At 41.9% G+C, this 19,250-nt stretch overlaps 1 protein-coding gene across 7 annotated transcripts in view; it reads right to left on the bottom strand.

Annotated features, from left to right (window-relative positions):
* CHCHD6 (coiled-coil-helix-coiled-coil-helix domain containing 6) overlaps positions 1–19,250 on the bottom strand; it is a 107,883-nt gene that overhangs the window by 64,207 nt on the left and 24,426 nt on the right. For 6 of the 7 annotated variants that reach the window (XR_002119616.2, XR_002119617.2, XM_010718540.3 and 3 more), the window contains exons 4-5: positions 14,651–14,671; positions 9,646–9,729 (exon numbers count right to left, since the gene is read on the bottom strand). Coding sequence is in view for 4 of the 7 variants with exons in the window: in XM_010718540.3 (XP_010716842.1) it covers positions 9,646–9,729; positions 14,651–14,671 (105 nt within the window). In the remaining 3 variants the exon portion in view is untranslated. The remainder of the gene's footprint in view (positions 1–9,645; positions 9,730–14,650; positions 14,672–19,250) is intronic. The other variant, XR_004161307.1, reaches the window with a different exon arrangement.

The following is a 19,250-nucleotide window of genomic DNA, read 5'->3' as shown; positions in this document are numbered from 1 at the left end:
AAAAAAAAATAACAGCTCTGGAGAGCAGCTGAAAGTTCTCAATTCACATACATGCCCAGGCGGGCACACAGCAGTTCATGTGTCTGTATGAGCTGTCCTCCCCATTTCAGGAACCACAGCCCAGTCAGTTCAAGGCTTGCTCCATGTCAAGGCAAATCAAATTATTTCTGTATAGCATCCAATACATCATAAAACATCCCTAAGGGAAAAAAATAAATCCAGGCACTCCTGGATTGACCCAAGCATGCAAGCTCACAGCAATGTTGCAGCTTGGAGTTATGTAAGCAAAAGCACGGCTTGTGTTCAGAACAGGGAGGGGGAAAGAAGGAGGAGGAATTACATCTTTTTTCCTTAAGAAAAGACCTGAGATACAGTAATTGGGCAGGAAAAGAAATGCTAGCTGTTCTCTTGAAATAACGTACTTATTGGAAGCCTTCTCAGTTGAGAGGCTTAGCGTTTCATCTCAGCTCTGCATTTCCCCCTCCCACTCCTCTTGTCCCTTGCAGGCTGTCAGCACAGAAGCATTCTGGCTCTGCCTCTCCTTTGCTGCCGCTGCCTGCAGCACCTCCCACCCGCAGGTAACAGGACAAACCCCTCCTCTCCCCATGTGTCAGTGTTGGACCTCCACACTAAAGTCCCTGAGATGCATTTGTTATCTTCAATAAAAACAAAACACCAACAAAAAATTAGTCATTATTTTGTACTTATAATGGGGCTAGACAGCAAATGGGTGACTCAGGTAACCCTCATTATTAGACTCAAGGCGTTTAATGGCAAACCAAGACGAGAATTGTTTGGGGGCAGAAGAATGGGCAGTTGAACAACTGGCCAACCCCAAAAAAACAAGCAGACAACTCGCCAGATAGCATCCCGGGGTCAGGACACCGAGACAAACCAAAACAAATACTTTTTGCAGTGGTTCAAGACCTCACAGTGAGTCTCCCAGCACTCAAATATTTAAGAATATTAGAACATGTTATTTACAAGCTACTTCTGAGTCATTCTGGGAACATGCATTATACGTTCAAGAAATTGAAATAGCTTTTTTTATTTATAATTTTCTTTAAAATGAATGACAGATGGGGGAAAACCTTCAGAGAAGCAGCCCTAGGCTGTCATGAAACACGCATTTAACACATCCACAGTAAAGCACTGAGCACCCTCCCTTCAGAAGTACAGCCGCCATCAATGCAGGGCAGTCCCTTTCCAAAGTTTGATCCCTGGTCTACTTAATTCAGCACAAATTTCAGATGTTCTGCCCGATTTTCAGAGTAAGTATTAACTATATTTTATATCGATGTGATAAAAGATGTTCTATAAAGGCAACGCAAGAATTTGTGGACGTTTTCGATATGCACCTAAGCCTTGGTTTTATTTTTAGTCGCAATATCGACGCCTTTTTTCCTACCACACACAGAAGGAATGCTGCAGGCTGAAAGAGAAATCTCACGTTCCCCAAAGTCAAGGTCCTCTGCATGTGGACTCCACACACAGGCAAGTTCTGTCTTCCTGAAACAATTTCCAAGGCCAAGTCTAAATCTGGAATATCCCAGGAGAAATGCAAGCTTCAATCATCCAAATCCCAGCAGACGCACAGACTTGGGCCTAAGGTCTGCAACATATTTAATCAATTCACCGTGCTTGCTTTCCACAGTTTCATAAAATAGCCAATACTGCAATAACAGGGCCAAAAATTAATTGTACACTGGTTGGCCAATTACACAGAAATAACAGGTAGCCCTGGTATTTACTGTAGCAGGATAACGTACTTGGTGCTACAGCACTGCACCACAGCAAAACATAGCTGAGATAGACAGAACAAGCATGTGTGCGTGTGCATATAATATATATGTTATATATATACACACGTGTGTCCTGCTCTCCACTAAGAAAGCAGCACTGTCTTTACTGCTAACAGTGCTACCTGTATGTACACACTTTTATAAATACCATTCTGCTTATAAACAGCACAAAGGCAGAAAACAGAACTCTGAACTATCAGGCAATAAGAAAATGAATAAGGAGGGAAAACTGGATTGAATACGAAAGGGAGGAGGGAAGGGTGGGCACCAGAAACATCAGGTAATGAAAAAAGCTCTCAAAAGGAAGGACTAAAAGCATGGCTTGTTTTGCTCTTTATGGACCAGACTGGATGAACACTCTAACAAAGAGACAAGATTACATTCTAAGTCTTTTTGTTCTGCCTTTAACAAGTCTTCATAGTGATACACTGATGAGACCAGATACCAGATTGTTATCTAAATTCAGCTGCTAAATTCAGTGTTAAAACACTAAGTTCAAACCACACGCTGCCACATTTATTTCACAAGTCGAGCCTGAGGATGAATTCCTCCAAGACGAAGCAGCCCATAAGCATCTTTCTCCCCTCTGCAAAGGTACTCTAAATGCCAGGGAAACAAAATCACCCGGAAGGCTCTGACAGTTCACCCCTCAGCACACAGACTGCAAATGCATCTCTACACTAATCCTGAAGACTGAAAAGGAAGAAAACACTTAGTTGCTGTTTGCATAGAAGCTGCTCGTAATTTGATGTAATGTACTGTACATCAGTCAACACATATTGAAGAGCAAACATACAGGCTGCAGAGAAGGCAGAGAGGCAGTGCTGACATCTAACGCATTTTATTTACGCTGTTATAGATGTTCTTTGAGTTCATCAAATTACCAATCAATTTATCTGATCTCTAAAAGCTGGTGTACTGAGATATATTAACTACTAAACTTTACAAGCTTTCAGCAAAACAACCATTAAACAGGGGATCTGAGCACAGGGCACTGAAGTGGGCTTAAGGCAGCGGGTGGCAGCACGAAGCAGCCTCTCCCTGCAGACAGGGATGCTGCGGGGAGACGGTGAAAGCACAGCCTCTGCCCCACGCTGCCCTGTGGGTACCAGCAGGAAGAAGGAATCAGGGATGCTGCAGCCCCTCCTCTTCCACCAGCGTGACATTTAGTGTGAGTAAATGAAAGAGAGGAGGAGGATGGAAGGTCAAAAGCGCTTCAGATGGCAATTCCAGTTTTGTTGCTGCTCCGAAACTTCACTGACAAACGGGATAAAATTTTACTTCTCTAAAAACCCAAGGCTAGAGCCCAAAAGGGAACGCCACAGTCTCAGACAGCCAGCCCAAGCAACCGGGAAGCGATCTGGATGATTAGGAGGGATCTTAGCAGTCTATTTCAGAAAACTATACTGTGGATTAACCTTCCCGCGCTCAGAAGATGAAATCAACAGTTTGATGAACTGGCTGCTTCATTATATTGCTCCACTGGCCTGAAAGGAAAACCACTTTTGTGGGTCAGAGCCGTTGTAGAGTCACACAATGCACTGCAGCAGTTTGGGGAGGAGGAAGGCTTGCAGCAGGGGATGAGATGAGATTTCAGTAAATTAGGTAAAGAAAAAATGGAAATTGGAAATATTGTAAAACTGAATTATGAAGGAGAAGACAAGGACTACCACTGAAAGAAGGCATTTTTGGAGAACTGCTTAGTTTCATGCTCTCTGTTCTCCCTCTGAGTACCCCACAGCACTTTATAGAGCAATAAGTTAGTGACTGGTGATACAGTGACCAGGGGCAAACAAAGCAGCCATTACACACACTGCAATAGCTCACACGCAGCCCTAAGATGTTACAGGCCATTTTATTGAGAAAATAAATGGTGTCAGCGACACCCGCCAGGAACTATCAACTCATTTAGAGAAGGGCACTGAATGTTTAATTCCCAGAGAGAGGGCAGAGGGCTCAGTTCAAGAACACCTCTCTAGCTTTCTGTTGCAAGGCTAGGTGAGTGCTCCACAGCTCTCACAGATACAGAAACATCCCGGGAGCCCAACTCAGGGAATGCATTCCTCATCCCGTTCAACAGTAGCCCCTGCCACCTTTGCCAAGGACATCGGTTTGCTCTGCCCCACAGAGTGGGAAGCTGCTCTAAGAGCAAGGATCAAGGCCAATAAGAATAACAAACAAGAGTAAGTTCGCCTCTCTCCCATTTAGCACACACTAAATGCCTTACAAACATAAATTACGTGGTAAGTACAATGGCAAAAAGATTTATTTAAACAAACCAAACCAGGTGAATGCCACACACAAAATTACAAGATTTGTGAAGCTAAGCAAAGTGCAGTCTACTTTATTAATAAAAAAAATCTATTTATTTAATGCATTCCTTTCCCACTTGCATTAATACACCACAGCTTACGAATACCTCTTCTGCTACTTACTGTTCTGAAAAGCCACAAGCAGAAAACATTGCATATTAATGTACCCACTGCTCTCAGTAGTCCATTGCCACCTAATAGAAGATAACATGGGAGCTGCAGCTTAGGAAAATCCAAACAACAGACATCAATCTACAGCAAGGAGTTTCACTTCATCTGCTGAGATTACCTTCAGCCTCTCCACCGCTTTACGCTTCTTCAAACAGCTACCCAGGTTTTTCTGTATTGTAGCACTGCCCTTAAATTTGGTTACGTTAAACCAAGCAAGAGGCCAAATAGCAAAACAAATCTAACAAATATTAACCTGGGAGAAAGTATACAACTAATACGCTAAGTGAAATCCCTTGGTATCCGAAGGGTTGTAGGAGAGACTGCATTTCTTTCTTGTCATTCTTTTTTAAAAGATGTTTCTACCATTTGGAGATGGCAGGACAATGAATACCCAGAGTCCTTAACACAAATCCCACTTCTGGGCAGTATGTATGCTAATGATTTGAAACAAGCTCCCTCCATCTCCTGCTGCCCCTGTTTATCAGTAACACACTCAGGAATGAAATAACATCAGCTTAAGCCTCTCAAATTGTGTATTTCTAAGGTTGTCGTTTCAGAGTTATCAGGCCCAACTCTCATCCACTCTACCCAGGGAAACTCTACAGTAAAAAAATCTCATTTGTAACAGTTGAAATGAGACCCACTTTCAGTGAAACAACTCCAAATTACATGGATGTAATGTAAAACAATTGTTTCAAGTTAGAGTTAAAAACGTTTAACCATTCCTATCAATGTACCCAGGTCTCATTACTGGACTATTTATCAGAGATGAGACAGTCACATTGCAAACAGGGCTAGAATAGAACATCCATATCATCACTTCCAAACTCCTAGCATTTACATATGGCCATGTAAGAAGCGGTCAGTTCAAAGGATTCACTTCCTGCATCTTTCTCAATCACAGAAATACTTCAGCTACTTCAAAACAAAAACTACCAAAGAACTCAAGAGACTGAAACCCACAACCACAATGAACTGCTAGAACTAAAGTCGGGAAGATTAAGAGCATGGCCTGTATCCCAATCCTCTGCAAAGCAGTTGTTCAATAAAACGTTTTGGAACTTATTTTTATTTAAGAAGTGGTCTAAAAAGATGACAGCCCTTCACCATGTACACAAACCCTAACAACCTGACACAAAGGGCAGAATAAAAAGAGTATCTCCCAATAAGAAACTGCATTACCGGTTCCATCCTAGGACAGCTACTGCATGTGTCCAAATCTGCACTCACAGAGCTGAGTGCTGGAAGCAGCAGTGCGTGGCATTTGCTCAACAGAAGTCAGAAATGCAAATCAAGCATTCAACATTCCCTAAGAAACAGAACCAAATGACAGTTCTCATAGGCTACCACGTAAATTCAAGGCATATCTCTATATAATGACCATTACATGTGCAGTTCTGGTTCCCATTTCTCCAGGATGATTGAATAGAGGTGAAAACCTTTCTAACCATCCTGGTTGGTCACATTTAAGTATGGTAAGACTTCCATAGGGAAAACCCAAGGAACAGGATGTTTCAGTCTAAATAGAGATAGCATCAAGAAATACAACAGATCTACAAAACCACGCGGGGCATAAAGGGAGGCAAGAACTCACTGTCACAGATCCAGCTCTCATAAGGAAAAGGCAACAAGTAGATTAACAGGTACAAAATCTCTGTTCAAAACAGATAGAAGGAAGCACCAGTTCACACAACACACAGCTGGGTAGGGAACTGCTCAAGAAAGGCTAGACTATGGAAAATAGTGATCCATCTAGGATTAGCAAACACACAGACATCTCAGGAAGTACCTAAGTCACAAATGACCACAGGCTGAGAAAGCATTTTGAGCAGATATCACATATACTTGCCCTGATGTTGCACTCAGTCTCTGGGCAGCCAATGTTGGTCAGTACGGAACAACAAACTGAACACTCAGGTTTCCTTCTTCTAGAATTTTAATAGAAGATGTGGGGAAAAACCCAAAAGAAACACTGAAGTTATTTCTTAATACATGCCCTTCCCTGTGAAAATTTTAATAAAGAGCTGTCTGGCAAAATCCAGTTTAAGATCTATTTGAAATAAGGTACACTCGTAGTTCATCTCATGCAAAACCTTTTTAGCATTTGTATAGCTTTACTGTTTCACAACACTTTGCCCTCCCTTTATAAGCTATTCCATCTTACAGATGGAGTAACGGAGATAGATGGACTAAGTAATTGTTTCAAACTCCCCAAAGAGAAACAGCTATTAGAAAATGAAGAGTTTTTTGCTTCCAATTCTGTATTCTGTCCAGTAGATTACAGTACTCTCTTAGAGATTACAAAATAAAGGGATAATATATTCACACAATCTGCCGCATTCAGGGGAACTACTGAGTTCAATTCTGGTCAATACATCTCAAAGACAGAACTGCGGGGGAAAAGGGCTCAAAGATAACCAAGCAGAATGAGAAACCTGGAAAAATATCACCTGTACAAGCAGAGGCTGAAAAGGTGAGGACTGCTAAGCTTAGTGGGAAGGCAAAAAAAGGGAAGAGAACAGAAATCTACAGAGAATGACTAATGAAGAACTCCTTTCATCCCCTTCACATAAGGTATATTAAATGACAAGAACTATTTGAAATCGGAGAAAGAATTTATAGTGCATATAGCTAACCCATGGTACTCAGTGCCACGTGATACTGAGGCAAAGAGTTAAACAAGTGCAGAAAAAAGTGGCTGAGATGAGAATGCTGGCAATGACCCAAGTTCCATTACAGCAAATAAAAATACCGAATGAAAATAAACTTCTGCTGCAAGCCACCTGTCAGCAATCGACAGCTCTTCAGACTTCCTCAAAGCCATTCTCCAAGGGGATTCTATTGTTTAAAGGGGTTTGCTGGTTGTTTGCATCTTACCTCGCAGCCTTTGTAAGCTGACCATCATCAGGAGAACCAGGACAGTCTGCCTGACACAGTACAGCAGGAACAAGTAGCTGCTTCTTAGAAACAACACAACAGTTCTTTGCGTCCTACCAGGAAGGTGATTGGTTCTTTCCATCAACCATTCAGAAAATTCCTTCAAAACAAACTTACAGAACTTGCCATCTTGAGTTCTGTTGTCAGGAAGAAGTGTGGACAAAGCCAAACTGAACTTGTGGAAAAGGGGAGGACAAGGGGAGTTCCTGACAGCACAGACCCTAGAAGGACAACATGTGGCTTTTTAGCTCCACACTGAGCCACCACATCTCCTCACTTCTGGCACAGCACCTTCAGACAAGCAGTGACCAGATGGCCATCCCTTCCAGCAACAGCAGAAAAAGGAAATTCTCTCTGATGCTTTTGCCTTATTTTTCTAATATACCTATGTTGTTTTGTTTTTTTGTTTTTGTTTTTTTTTTAATGTATGCATGCTACACGTGTATTTATATGTAGACATAAATAAAAGCGTGAGGTGGAAGGTTTGGGCACAATTGAAGGATTAATAAATAAATAAATACATCAAGGTCTGCGTGTATTCAGCAAATAAAAGCAGAATTATATAAAAGCAACAGCTAATAAAAAAGATTGCTCTGCGCTGTGTTTTCCATCTTTCCAACCATTATAGGAATAAAATTATCCACAGAGATCGAAAACCTTTTTCAAAACTAATACAATTAAGCTTTATTACACTGTTTCAAGTACATTTCTCTCCTCTCCCTTCTAGCCCCCACCACCTCCCACTCCAGTCTAACGGTTGAAGGCATTCTTCCATTTTATTACGAACAAGATGCTAGTGTTTGAGGGTCAGAAACTTCCCGGTGTTTCAGGAGAGGAAAGAAACCCTGCGCTTCTTAATCTACTTTTTCTTTGGACATGTAAGAACTCAAAGGCAGTCTCTGTGCATCTCCACAGTTTGCAGAGGGCTATGAGCAAGCAACATTACTCCTCGAAAGGATCCTGCACCAAAACAAACAAAAAAACCACACTGCCTTGTCTAGAAGTTATAAAGGACACAGATCTGAAAAGGAAAACACTAAATACATAAGACTTGAAGAAGAGCGCAATGCAGGTTGGTCACAAACATCTCCCCATTCCACTGCCCATAAAGGACACGCTCAATTTTTCCCTGCAGTTTGTCTCGTGAGACCAGATCTGGAGAGAAGAATGTAATGGCAGCACACAGCATGAGACCAAGAAACTGCAAAAAATTCCCTTTGCGTATGAACATATGGACAACTGTGATAATTAGAACGATAGCTGCTGGATTGTTTGCAATTTCACTGAACAATCCCCATTATCTAGAAATAGAATTTAAAATCTGAATGCAGCACTAAGTGGTAGTTTTAATAGTTTATTTTTTAATGAACTGTATAGATTAAAGTGTTGCAAAATGGTATCACGTGAAATTGCTCGTGGGCATGTTTTACCATCGATAGCTTAAACAAACCAAACTGCTGCATGGACAACCACGCAGCAGCAAGGAATGAGAAGGGGAAAGGCATACCAGTAGTTTTCTATCATTTCTATAATCTGTAATTTTCCTGCGTTCCGAATTCACCGTGATGCTACATGACAGTAGTAAAGCTGATTGATTTCCATCTCTTTATGACCCACCTTGCTCATTGCTTTGCATTTTTCAGTCACATAAGAATGAGTTGGATGAATGCAACTCCCTGACAGGAGGTCTAATTGCTTCAAACTAGAGAACATTATTCTCCACATTTATTAAAAAAATAAAGGCTACTTATAAAATTATTTCATTTTGCCAGGAAGTAAAAACTGCATTAGTTCATAAGGAACAGCATGGCTGCTCCTATTTTTATGGCATCAATTTTTAAAAACTCATCATGGTAAACAATTAAACAGAGAAGCAAATCCCACATTTAGGGGAGAGATTCAAATCCCTAAATGGATTTTCAAAGGTCATTTCGGGCTTAAAAGATGCTTGACAGCGTCTCTTCAAATCAAGTTCATTTCAAAGGCTTATCCAGCAAGAAACAGTGCTCAGCAGCAACATCCTTTGAACTGCTGGGCTCCCCAGAGGACAATTAATAATACAATTTTAATTCATATTTAGAGCAAGATTTGTGATTTAAGAAAAAGAGACCTAACAAGGATTTTTAACAAAACAAAAAGCACAGAAAATCTAGCTTTCATCTAAAGCCCATAATGAAAAAAAGTTTGAATTGCTATGAACTTTATTTCAAAATCATCTAGTTAAAAACCACTTATCTCTAACGTGAGTTCTTCACAAGGCTCTGTTTGTACAGCTTTTTCGTTTAATTACGTAAGGAATAGGGGCAGACAAAGGGTGCTGACAGTCCCAGGTTTCAGCACAGTGCTTCTTGGCTTTCTGCTCAGATCCACAACCGATCCCATTAATATCCAGAGGCCACAAACAAAGGACAACTTGGCCTTACCTTCCTCTCAATGCGCGCCAACTGCTCCTTATAGAAGGCCTCTTGTCGCTTCAGCTCTGCCTCCCTGCCTTGCAGCTCCACAGCCTGGGAAGAAGAACAAAGGAGAATCAGTGGAAGAAGAAATTAAAGGTAAAGAGCATGAGGGCATGGAAAGCACATGAGATGCAGACTGGAACTCAGAAAATCCACACTGTTCAGGTCTAATGTATGGGATCCCTGCCAACGCAGCTTCAAACTTTGTGTTCTGGTTCATTTAGGACTAAACCCACACATCCAAAACACTTGTTAGTAACATACTCAAACACAATACCTTGGTTTTATTTCTCCTTTTTACATGAAAGCCTATAATTACACAAAGGTAATGCGTCTGGACTTTCCTGTCGTCATTTTCTGAAGTTTGCCTTACCCAAGTGCATCACACAAACCATGATGTTTATTACAACTTCCCTCATGTTACCTTAAAAATAAGCCTCAAGTCCTCCATTTCATAAACACTACTCTGAATGTCAGAAAACTTCTACAGAGGTAACGCATCCCTGCAATCATAAGGGAAACACCCAATGCAAGCTGTGTTATAACATTTATAGAGCAACACATTCTCACAGACCATACATGTGCTTCTACACACCTGGTTAAAGCCGCTGCCATTACAATTAAGCGCACATGTCTCTGTATGCCTCTGCACATACAATACCAGGCTGCACACCCTGAGCTCTAGTTGAGTGATACAGACTTGGAGGGAACATTAAGGTCAGAATTCCTCCTCTTTCTTTTTAAGTGCTTCCGAAGTTTGGTATACAAAAGCATGCTGAAGGCCTTACCTGGTCATCAGTTAAACAGTGACCAGTTTAAAAAGTAATAATAAAATTGTTTATAGCAACAGCTTTTGCCTTCCAGCTCTTTACAACTGGCAGCACTTTGCTGCAATCCCATTCCTAAGCTGAGTTAGCATTAAGAAAACGTGGCATTGATGGAACTGAGTCAAGCTTTTTAAATCTGAAAATAAAAAGCAACAATAGCTAAAAGAATGGCACTTGTGTTTCTCCTCCCATCCCTCCCCAAGATCTCCGGGGCCTCATAAGTTACCACCGCACAGAAGATCTGTCAAAAACTAAACGAGTAGTCCGTTCACCATGAACACACACCCTGCTAACCTACAGCATCCCAGCAGCACCGCTGATAACTTTAATGGTGGTTCAATCACAGAAAATGCTGGTCCAACATGATTAAACAACTGGGACAGAAACATCCCCGTGGGCTCAGACCTGTCATTTTACAGCCAACAGCCATTGTTAATGAGAAAAATTACATCTGAAAGCAAGTTGCCATGCATTTCCTTCTTTCTGCTCCCCTGCTGATGAACTACAGCAGTATAAATAGGGCTAAGAAGAGCCTTTAAGACACACACTGAGAGATGGCTGATGAGCAAAGTATGAGCACATGAAACAGAGGTTGAGGATCTGTGTGTTTTTAGATAAAAAAAACAACTCATTCTCATGTTTGTCAGCCCAGCCAACAGGGCCAGGATAAGGCACAAGCTCTGCAGACACATCTACATGTCCTTGTTCTCAAAGGCTCTGCTTAACAGCAAAATCTCTGACTTTGGTTTTGCCGGAGCTGCTGTATAAGCCCCAGCTTGCACAGCAGATGAAACGTGCAAGGGAGAGATGAGCAACACCTCTGCAACAAGGGCATCGATGGGCACCTCCTAACTGCCAGAACTTCCATTTTTTTAATAAGCGAACTGGAATGGTCCTTTCAAACACAGATCCACCCTCTGAGTGGGACTAGGCAACTTCAATTGAAGTGGCACAGAGAAGGGACAGTGGTCTGGTGGGTATGCAAAGGACCTCGATTCTCCCACTAATTTTCGGTGTAACACCCATAAAATAAAATTATTAGAAAATTGCTTCACATTTTCTTAAGGGTAAAAGGAAATTAAAGAAGAGCATCAGAGTGCTGTCCCTTCTGCACAATTAAGATAGAATTTGCTCTTATTTAAAGCACAATACAAAATGAAAAGAGTCAAAAGATCAATCCTATAAAACACAAGAAAGTTTCTCCTTAGTCCAAACAAATGAATTATGCGGCAGAGCTACTCTTCTGGGGTAGCAGACTTCTTTGTGAGAACAAAAACAATACTTACAACGATGCTGGCAGCAAGACCTCAGCATACACACCATTCTACTTCCCAGATAAACCCACATTACCACCATTAAACTGCACGATGAACCAGAGTTTGCAGGGAAAATTTTTTTACTCACAATTCAAACATATTTTTAGTGTTTCAAAGAGCTGCTCAAGCACGCTGAGAAACATTCTATGGAGTGAAATATCTGCTTGGAAGTTGCTTCTGTTTCCCTCTACTCCCAGCTGTTATTACCAGAAACTTTAGTACACTTTATGATGATGTTTGAAGTATGAATGGTACAGTCAGGGTGTACATCACTTGAAATATTCACTGTTCCAAACTGGGTTAGACAGCAAGGGACATTTTCAATGAACATAGGATATTTATTTAGACTTCCTCCAGTCCTCTACTCCTCTAGAGTGCCTCCTATTCCCTACCTGAAGTCAGAAGCCTGTGATGTCCCAGACAGAACTGGCTGCTAGAGATGATTATAATTTCACAGGGGACTAAGATTGCAGGTGGGAAACAAAGCACGAGAAACACTTTTCATATAAAGGCCTTTAAAAATAAAGAATGGAAGAAAGAGGAAAGATATGCATAAGACAGTGGCTTGAAAATCATATGTTGGAAAACTGCATTTCTCATCCAAGCTGCAGAAATGACATCTGAGCTGGAACGTGGCATGCAAGAGATGACCAAAGTAGGGAGATGACATCTAAGAAATTGTACTGTAGAAACCAGGCTGTCATGTCAAGGAGGAATGAGAAAACAAAACAAGGAGGGAATGGAGGCACACTGCAGTTGACTGTAAATATTCAAATGCACTCTAAATTCTGGAGAGTAACACAGGACAAATATTTGCAAAACAGAACGTACACAACAAGCAATTTTCCTCTGCACAAGACCACCAGATACATTTAGGAAATGCTCACAAACTCTTTGTAATGAAGTTAAAAGCATTAAATTCCTACAAAAAGACATGAAGATAAGCTGCAAGCACACTACTACAGCTTCCAGGTGCGTGCATACCTGGACTGGCTGGGGGCTCTTTCAAGTTCTTCCTACTTTTTAAATCTTCACACTCTTTTCGGAGTCTGAAGTTTCTTGAGTTATCTAGATGCCACCTTGAAACACAACAAAGAGCTGAAGCACAGGTGTGTGCAACTCCCTGCCTCCTCCCCACCCTTTATCCAGTAATCCATTTAGATACCAACTGTGACAGCATATCTCTAGAGCTATGCATTACATATTGGTTCCACTGGAGAATCCAAGCACTGGCCTGCTAGCTGACAGCCAGACCAAAACTAATATTTTGCACATCTCTTAATCGAGTTAATGAATTATTGGTTCAATTCTGTCTGAACAGAACAAGAAACTGAGCCTCATCCTGAGCTGCAGCCAACACACAGCTCAACATGCTGTGCACCTGGTCTTGTAGAGCCAGGCTTCACTCTAGCTACGTCCATTCACACATCAGCTTTGGTTTTCCTCTGTGAAATAACAGCAGAGTTTTATTACTCTTAATCACAGTTTCCTTCTCATCACCTTGTTAAATGTGAAAACTAGGAAGGAAGTCTGCTTTGGAAGGGCTCCTAGGCAGGGTTAGGTTACAGCAGGCAATGCAGCATGCGGGAATCAAGTGCAACAAGAGCGCAGCCTGCAGCTGCTGGAGACCTGCAGTGATGTGCGAGACAGCATGGAAAAGACTACTGGGAAAACAAAGCCCCCTCTCTGGAAAGGGTGACTCAGTCTAGAAGGGATGGTCCGTACCTCAATCTACTTCCTCAGAAGCAAGTCAGAGCACTTGGCAAGGTTATTGCAAAAGTACTTATCTTCTTAGCCAAATACACTCACCAGTCACAGAGGAACAAGTGAGATGACACCCAGAGAGTCAGTCAGAGGCAACTCAAGGAAACAAGCTACAGGGATAAAAAAAGGTCCTGAAGTCTCTATCAGATGCTTTAGTTTTGCACTTTGCTGAGAGGAGTCGCCAGCTTCCTCCAGAGGTGTCCACCAACATCCCTGCAGTAGCACAGCAGACATTAGGGCTGGGTACCTCAACCTGCCACACTCACCAATCTACGTTCTTACACTTCATGCTTTCCAATGTCTCTTCCAGTCCTGGCAGCAGACCAGGAGGCAGGGGAAAAAAAAACAAACAAATACTATTAAAGGCTCCAAGAGTAGACAAAGGAATTGACAGCAGTGCACTGAAGAACAGGACTACCTCCAAAATCAGCTAGTTGGCACACTCCTGGCCAAGCCTAAAGAGAACAGCAGGGCTGAAAGGACAATACAAGCAGCAAGGGGCAGCCTGCACACATCATGCTCCAGAGTAAGCAGCAAACTCTACAGGGAGGGCTGTGCCAGAGCAGCAACCATGGGGGAGCATTGACTGAACTTCCATTTGTATCAGCAGAAATATCACCAACAATGCAGAACTGCCTGCAGTCACTATTCCAAACAGGCAAGGCCTACCACATCACTTGCTTTTTGTCCCCTTTCTCTTATTCTCTTGAAGGCTGGTGACTGCTTCCTTTGTTTTAGACCCCAGATGCAGCCTTACAGCCTTAAAAAGCAGTACTGGTGTAACCTTCACTTCCTCCTGTTTCTGCCACTGTCTTCGCCAGCTACACACACCACCAGATCAAGTTTGGTTTCAGCAGCTGTAAGCTACACAAAAGGAACCAGTGAAACCTTTATGGAGGAAATAATATGCAATTTTCTAGCTGAACACCTTTTAAAATGTAATGACAGAAAATAAAGTCCTGCATCTGTGCTCAGCAATAACAATCTGTACGCACACAGTAACAACATGACACTTGGAATAAGCAACATCCAGACAAAAAAAAAAAAAAAAAAAAGAGAGCTTACCCAGGCGTCCAAATCCTCAGGCTTGGAATAAAAAGAGCGCAAGAGAAAAAGGAAGGAAAAGAGAAGAAAAAGAGAAATCAGTGATTTATGGAGGCCGCCTGCTGCTGCACAATGTAGCTTTTAGTATGACAAGTTTAGAAAAGTTCCTTAAAAATGACTAGCATCTTAAATAGTGCAGTGCTGTCCCCTGTTGGGAACTGTGCTATTAAAGCAGGAGCACACATCCCCCAAAATAAAAACAAAGCAAACCCCGGAAGGCTGATGCAGGATCCCCCCACAGAGCAGAGCTAAGAACAGACAGCTGTGCAGCAGCCAGGGTGTCACACAAGGCACAACATCATCCACAACACACACCAATGGATGGGGCAGTGCTGGGCATACTTGAAAAGAGGAGACCAGCAACCACGCATCCCGAACTCCCTATGAAGAACATGCACCCTTTTGCCAAAGCACTTTTGAATACATAAGTTGACCTCAATAGCAAGTGATCTTCTTTACATGAGAACTTCAGAGGGCCTCCCAACAGAAAACCAGTTGCCTGGGGGGGGTCCTCCTTCAAAGGGGATCAACTACTTACTTCATGCACATTCCAAATATCTTTCCCAAATCCAAGCTGCCCTCACCTGCTCCTTCATTTGTTGGCAAGCCAAGCAGATCCAGCAGGCTGCAATGTTGCCTCTTTTTTTACTTATTACTACTTTTGACTTGCACAGTAACCCAGCAGCAGCAAAGCAAGTGCAAGACGATAAACATTTCATGCCCATAAACACCTCCTTCTGAAGCCAAGGCATTTATGAGGCAGCCACAGCTCTCATTTGTTGTCAAGGGCTGCAAGCCTTCCCTGCCTCTTAGGGCCCCATTCAATCAGCAGCACTCTCACTAAGCAGGAACTCAACACAGGCCAGCTGTTATTATGATGATTATTTATTTGGGAGATGTTGACAGGGCAGGAGGAACCTTCCTCCTGGTCACAGTTCAGTGCCAGAGGGAGCAGACAGCAGAGTGTAATGTGTATGAGATCTGCCATCATTCTAAAGGCACAGAGCAGCTACTTCAGGTAAGTGAGGGGTGATGTGCCACCCACTGTGAGCATTGCCTGTCCTCATCGTTCACAGCAGCTGGGAGGGGTGGGACAAAGCATCTCCAGTTCAGCTGGGGGAAGCCTATCCCCTTCCTGCAGGCAGGTTTGATGTACTGACATCAAGTCCTTGGCCAAACAACCTGATACACAACAGGTGTTGACCAGCAATCACCAACTCACCTTGACAAATGCCTGATCTGAATAACGTTTCTCTTCCCACTGATTTTTACAGTCCGGACAGATGTGCTTAGTGTTTTAGCAACACTTCAGCAATAGCAAGGGTGTCCATCCTCAGCAGATAGACAGGAAAAAAAAAACAGGGCTCTTCATGGCATGATTATTTCGGCAGATAGGCCACATATACCTGTAGCTCATTACTGGATGTGGATGTCATCCTTGGGACACCTAAGCCACTGACTGACACATTCCTGGTGGACAAATACTTCCATGACAAAATAATCACAGGGCACTGACTCAGTAGCACTGAATGGTTACTAAGAAGATAGCAAGAAGAAGAAACTCCTTGCTAAGATGCAATCCCTGCTGTATGCCTTGTGATTTTAATGCACAACAGTAGAATTACACTGTTGCTAACCTCGGGGCATTTGTTCTGCCAGTACTGCCACAGGCTTTAATTTTGTCACCTTCGAGGAGGAAGAAAAATTACTGCAACAGGAACAGATGGATGTAATGCAGTGAAAGGGAAAACTTAAAACAGGTTTTGATGCAATAGGAGATATTCTTGAGCTGGGAAAAATAATTGTGTTTGGAGTGAAGCACAGACTAAATAATATATAATAAAACAAAAATGAAAACCCTGGCTACTGGTTTAAATTGTACTACTAAAGTCTGAGCCAAGATTTTTAGTAGACTTGCATTTATCATCACTGATAATAAGAGATGCAGTGCGACCAACAGTATTTTCAAAAGTTTAACTTAACTATGTAAGAAATTAGTAACATCTGGCTTCCTTGCTTCCTAACCAAACAAGTTCCACTTCCAGCTCTCAGTTGCAGGTGTGAGCATTATAATCCCTGCCCTTGGACACAAGCCATCACTTAGCACCCTCAGTCAATACTGCTGGTACTCTTCTACTACAGCAAGTGGGTTACTTGGACAACCCAATGGACAGCTGAACAAATACTGAACTCCACTATTGGGGTGAAAACCAAACCAAGACATTCCCTTTGACTGAAGCAGAAGCAAACGGTTATTCCTGAAATAGGACCTGGGGCCAAAGCAGCAACCCCCATCCAAGGTATTTATAGAGGAAAAAAAATGACAGTCTGCTTAGAGTGGACTATGGTTGGATATGGGAATAACATCGGCAATGCATCCGTACATCTGACAACTTCACATTTGAACACTGGTTCTGCAAGCAGGGATATTTTCCCACATATCAGTGAAGTCATGAATACTGTGTCAAAATAGCATTTCATACTTATGGGCAATTCTCAGCGTTTTCTTTTACCTGACTCATACACAGCACCACCTACACTTCCCTTGTGTCCGCCATGCTCTGAAGAAACATGAAAATAGTGGTTAGCAATCAAAATATGGTTCTGCAGTGGGTAATGCTGGACAAAGGGATGTGCACGATGAAGAAGTGGCCTGAGGGCAGGCAACAACTTTGGAACCTGAGTGAAATCAGTCTGAACCTGCATGTCCATCACCTTGCCCTGGACAGTGATGCTGCTCTATAATTAATCTGACTACAGCATGACCAGTGACTCAGGAATCCAGACTACCAGATTGGTAGAGATCTGCTTAAGAACTGAACACAGAATATTTTTATGGGCACTGCCAACTTTAGTAGTCAAAGATAGAGTGGGATATGTAAGAAATGAGAGGCAGCAGGTGCCCAAAACCTAAGACAGCTGCTGGCAACAACTTTTGCATTCATATCGATATATAAAGAGCTTTGCAGCACATATTCTAACATCTTGATGACCAGACATCATCACTGAATAAGCAAAGAGTCATTTCTCCATGAGGCAATAATCCAACTCTGAGCTTTACCGTTATGGTAGGAGCTAAAGAATTTTAAGAATAAATATTCAGTACCCACTCCAGACCCTTAAACACTTCTAGTTCAGTGGAAAATTGAAGTACTATCAATATTAAATGTAATGAAAGTCAGAGATGTAACCAACTGACACACTGTCTCTGACAAAGTAGAAAGAGACAACTGAACAGCAAACCATTTTGAGACAAGACTGTGACGAAACTGCTCAACTAAAGTATACGGAGCACACATGATTCTATAAATGTGAAGATGGGAAACATCAGAAAAACCCTCTGCCCTTTTACAATACAGGGACAACTACAATTCTAATAGATATGGCACTGCGGAAGATAGGTTTGCATTACTGACAGTTGATAGTTTTCATTTACAACAAAATAAAGAGAAGCCTATTTTGTAAAATCTAAAGTAAACCATCTGCTTTCATTGCTTGCTTTAATACTCCAGCCTATTCCCACGTTCTTTTCCCATTACCACTTTTATACACGTACACAGTTTCCATTTTGCAGGCTGCCAACAGACAAGCACCCAATGTCCATAGGAACCTTACAGTGTTTGCTCTCTAGCTTTACACCCGAGATGCTTATTGCTGATAGCAGGTGAGTCAACAGCTCCCTCCAAATTTTCACCTCCTTGCTTAAATCTCCACTCAGACTATTAGATGTAAGACTCCACAAGACTTGGACTAATTTAGCCAAGAGAAAAAGAACTCTCAAGAGAGGGCATTGGGAAATTCTATAATTAATTATGACTTCCTATCCCAGAACATATTTCAGGATCCTACTGAGTCCACGAGGTATTTTCTCAAAGAGCCAGGAGCAAGGGCCACTCAACTCCTCCTGGATTATTTCTAGCTCATGATCATTAATACAGACTCTCATCAAGCCAGCCGAGGGGTGGCATATGGCTTTCTAGGGATAGTACAGACAGGGGAAAATAACAGTTACGCATGCTTGCGTTCCAATCTCACTTCTGATCATGCATTTGGGTAAATAGCTTTCTCGTGCCAGGTTCTTAAATACCAAATACATTAGTTCTTAAGTCAAACATACTACATATTTCAAACACAACCACTGTCCTGTAAGGAATCAGGATAGTTTGCACAATCAACCCACGTGCTTCCAAGCAGCAAAACTGATGAACCACACGAGCTGAGAAGGAATTCCCAATCCACACTTGCTCCCAAACACAAGCACAATTTTTACCCGTGTTTGAACAATACATTTTATATTTATTATTTATAGGCATCAACCACTGAATATAGTTTTAATATAGTACAGTGAACCCAGAGCTCCTTCTACAAGACTAGAAAACTAATTTCTTAATATTTAAAAAAACATGTCAAATACAACACAGTTTAAGAGAGTTGACTTTGAGGCTACTTTTTAATACAGGCAAAGACTGTCTTAATTACGTGCTTGAGTAAGAAAATTCTTGAAAACCTTCACTCAAGATGATGCATCCCATTTGTCCCTATAAATCCTTCTGCAGGTGGA

The sequence above is a fragment of the Meleagris gallopavo genome, chromosome 14 (assembly GCF_000146605.3).
Source record: "Meleagris gallopavo isolate NT-WF06-2002-E0010 breed Aviagen turkey brand Nicholas breeding stock chromosome 14, Turkey_5.1, whole genome shotgun sequence".
NCBI lineage: Eukaryota > Metazoa > Chordata > Aves > Galliformes > Phasianidae > Meleagris > Meleagris gallopavo.
Note: the sequence above shows the minus strand (reverse complement) of the source record. Positions and strands in the feature narration are given on the sequence as shown.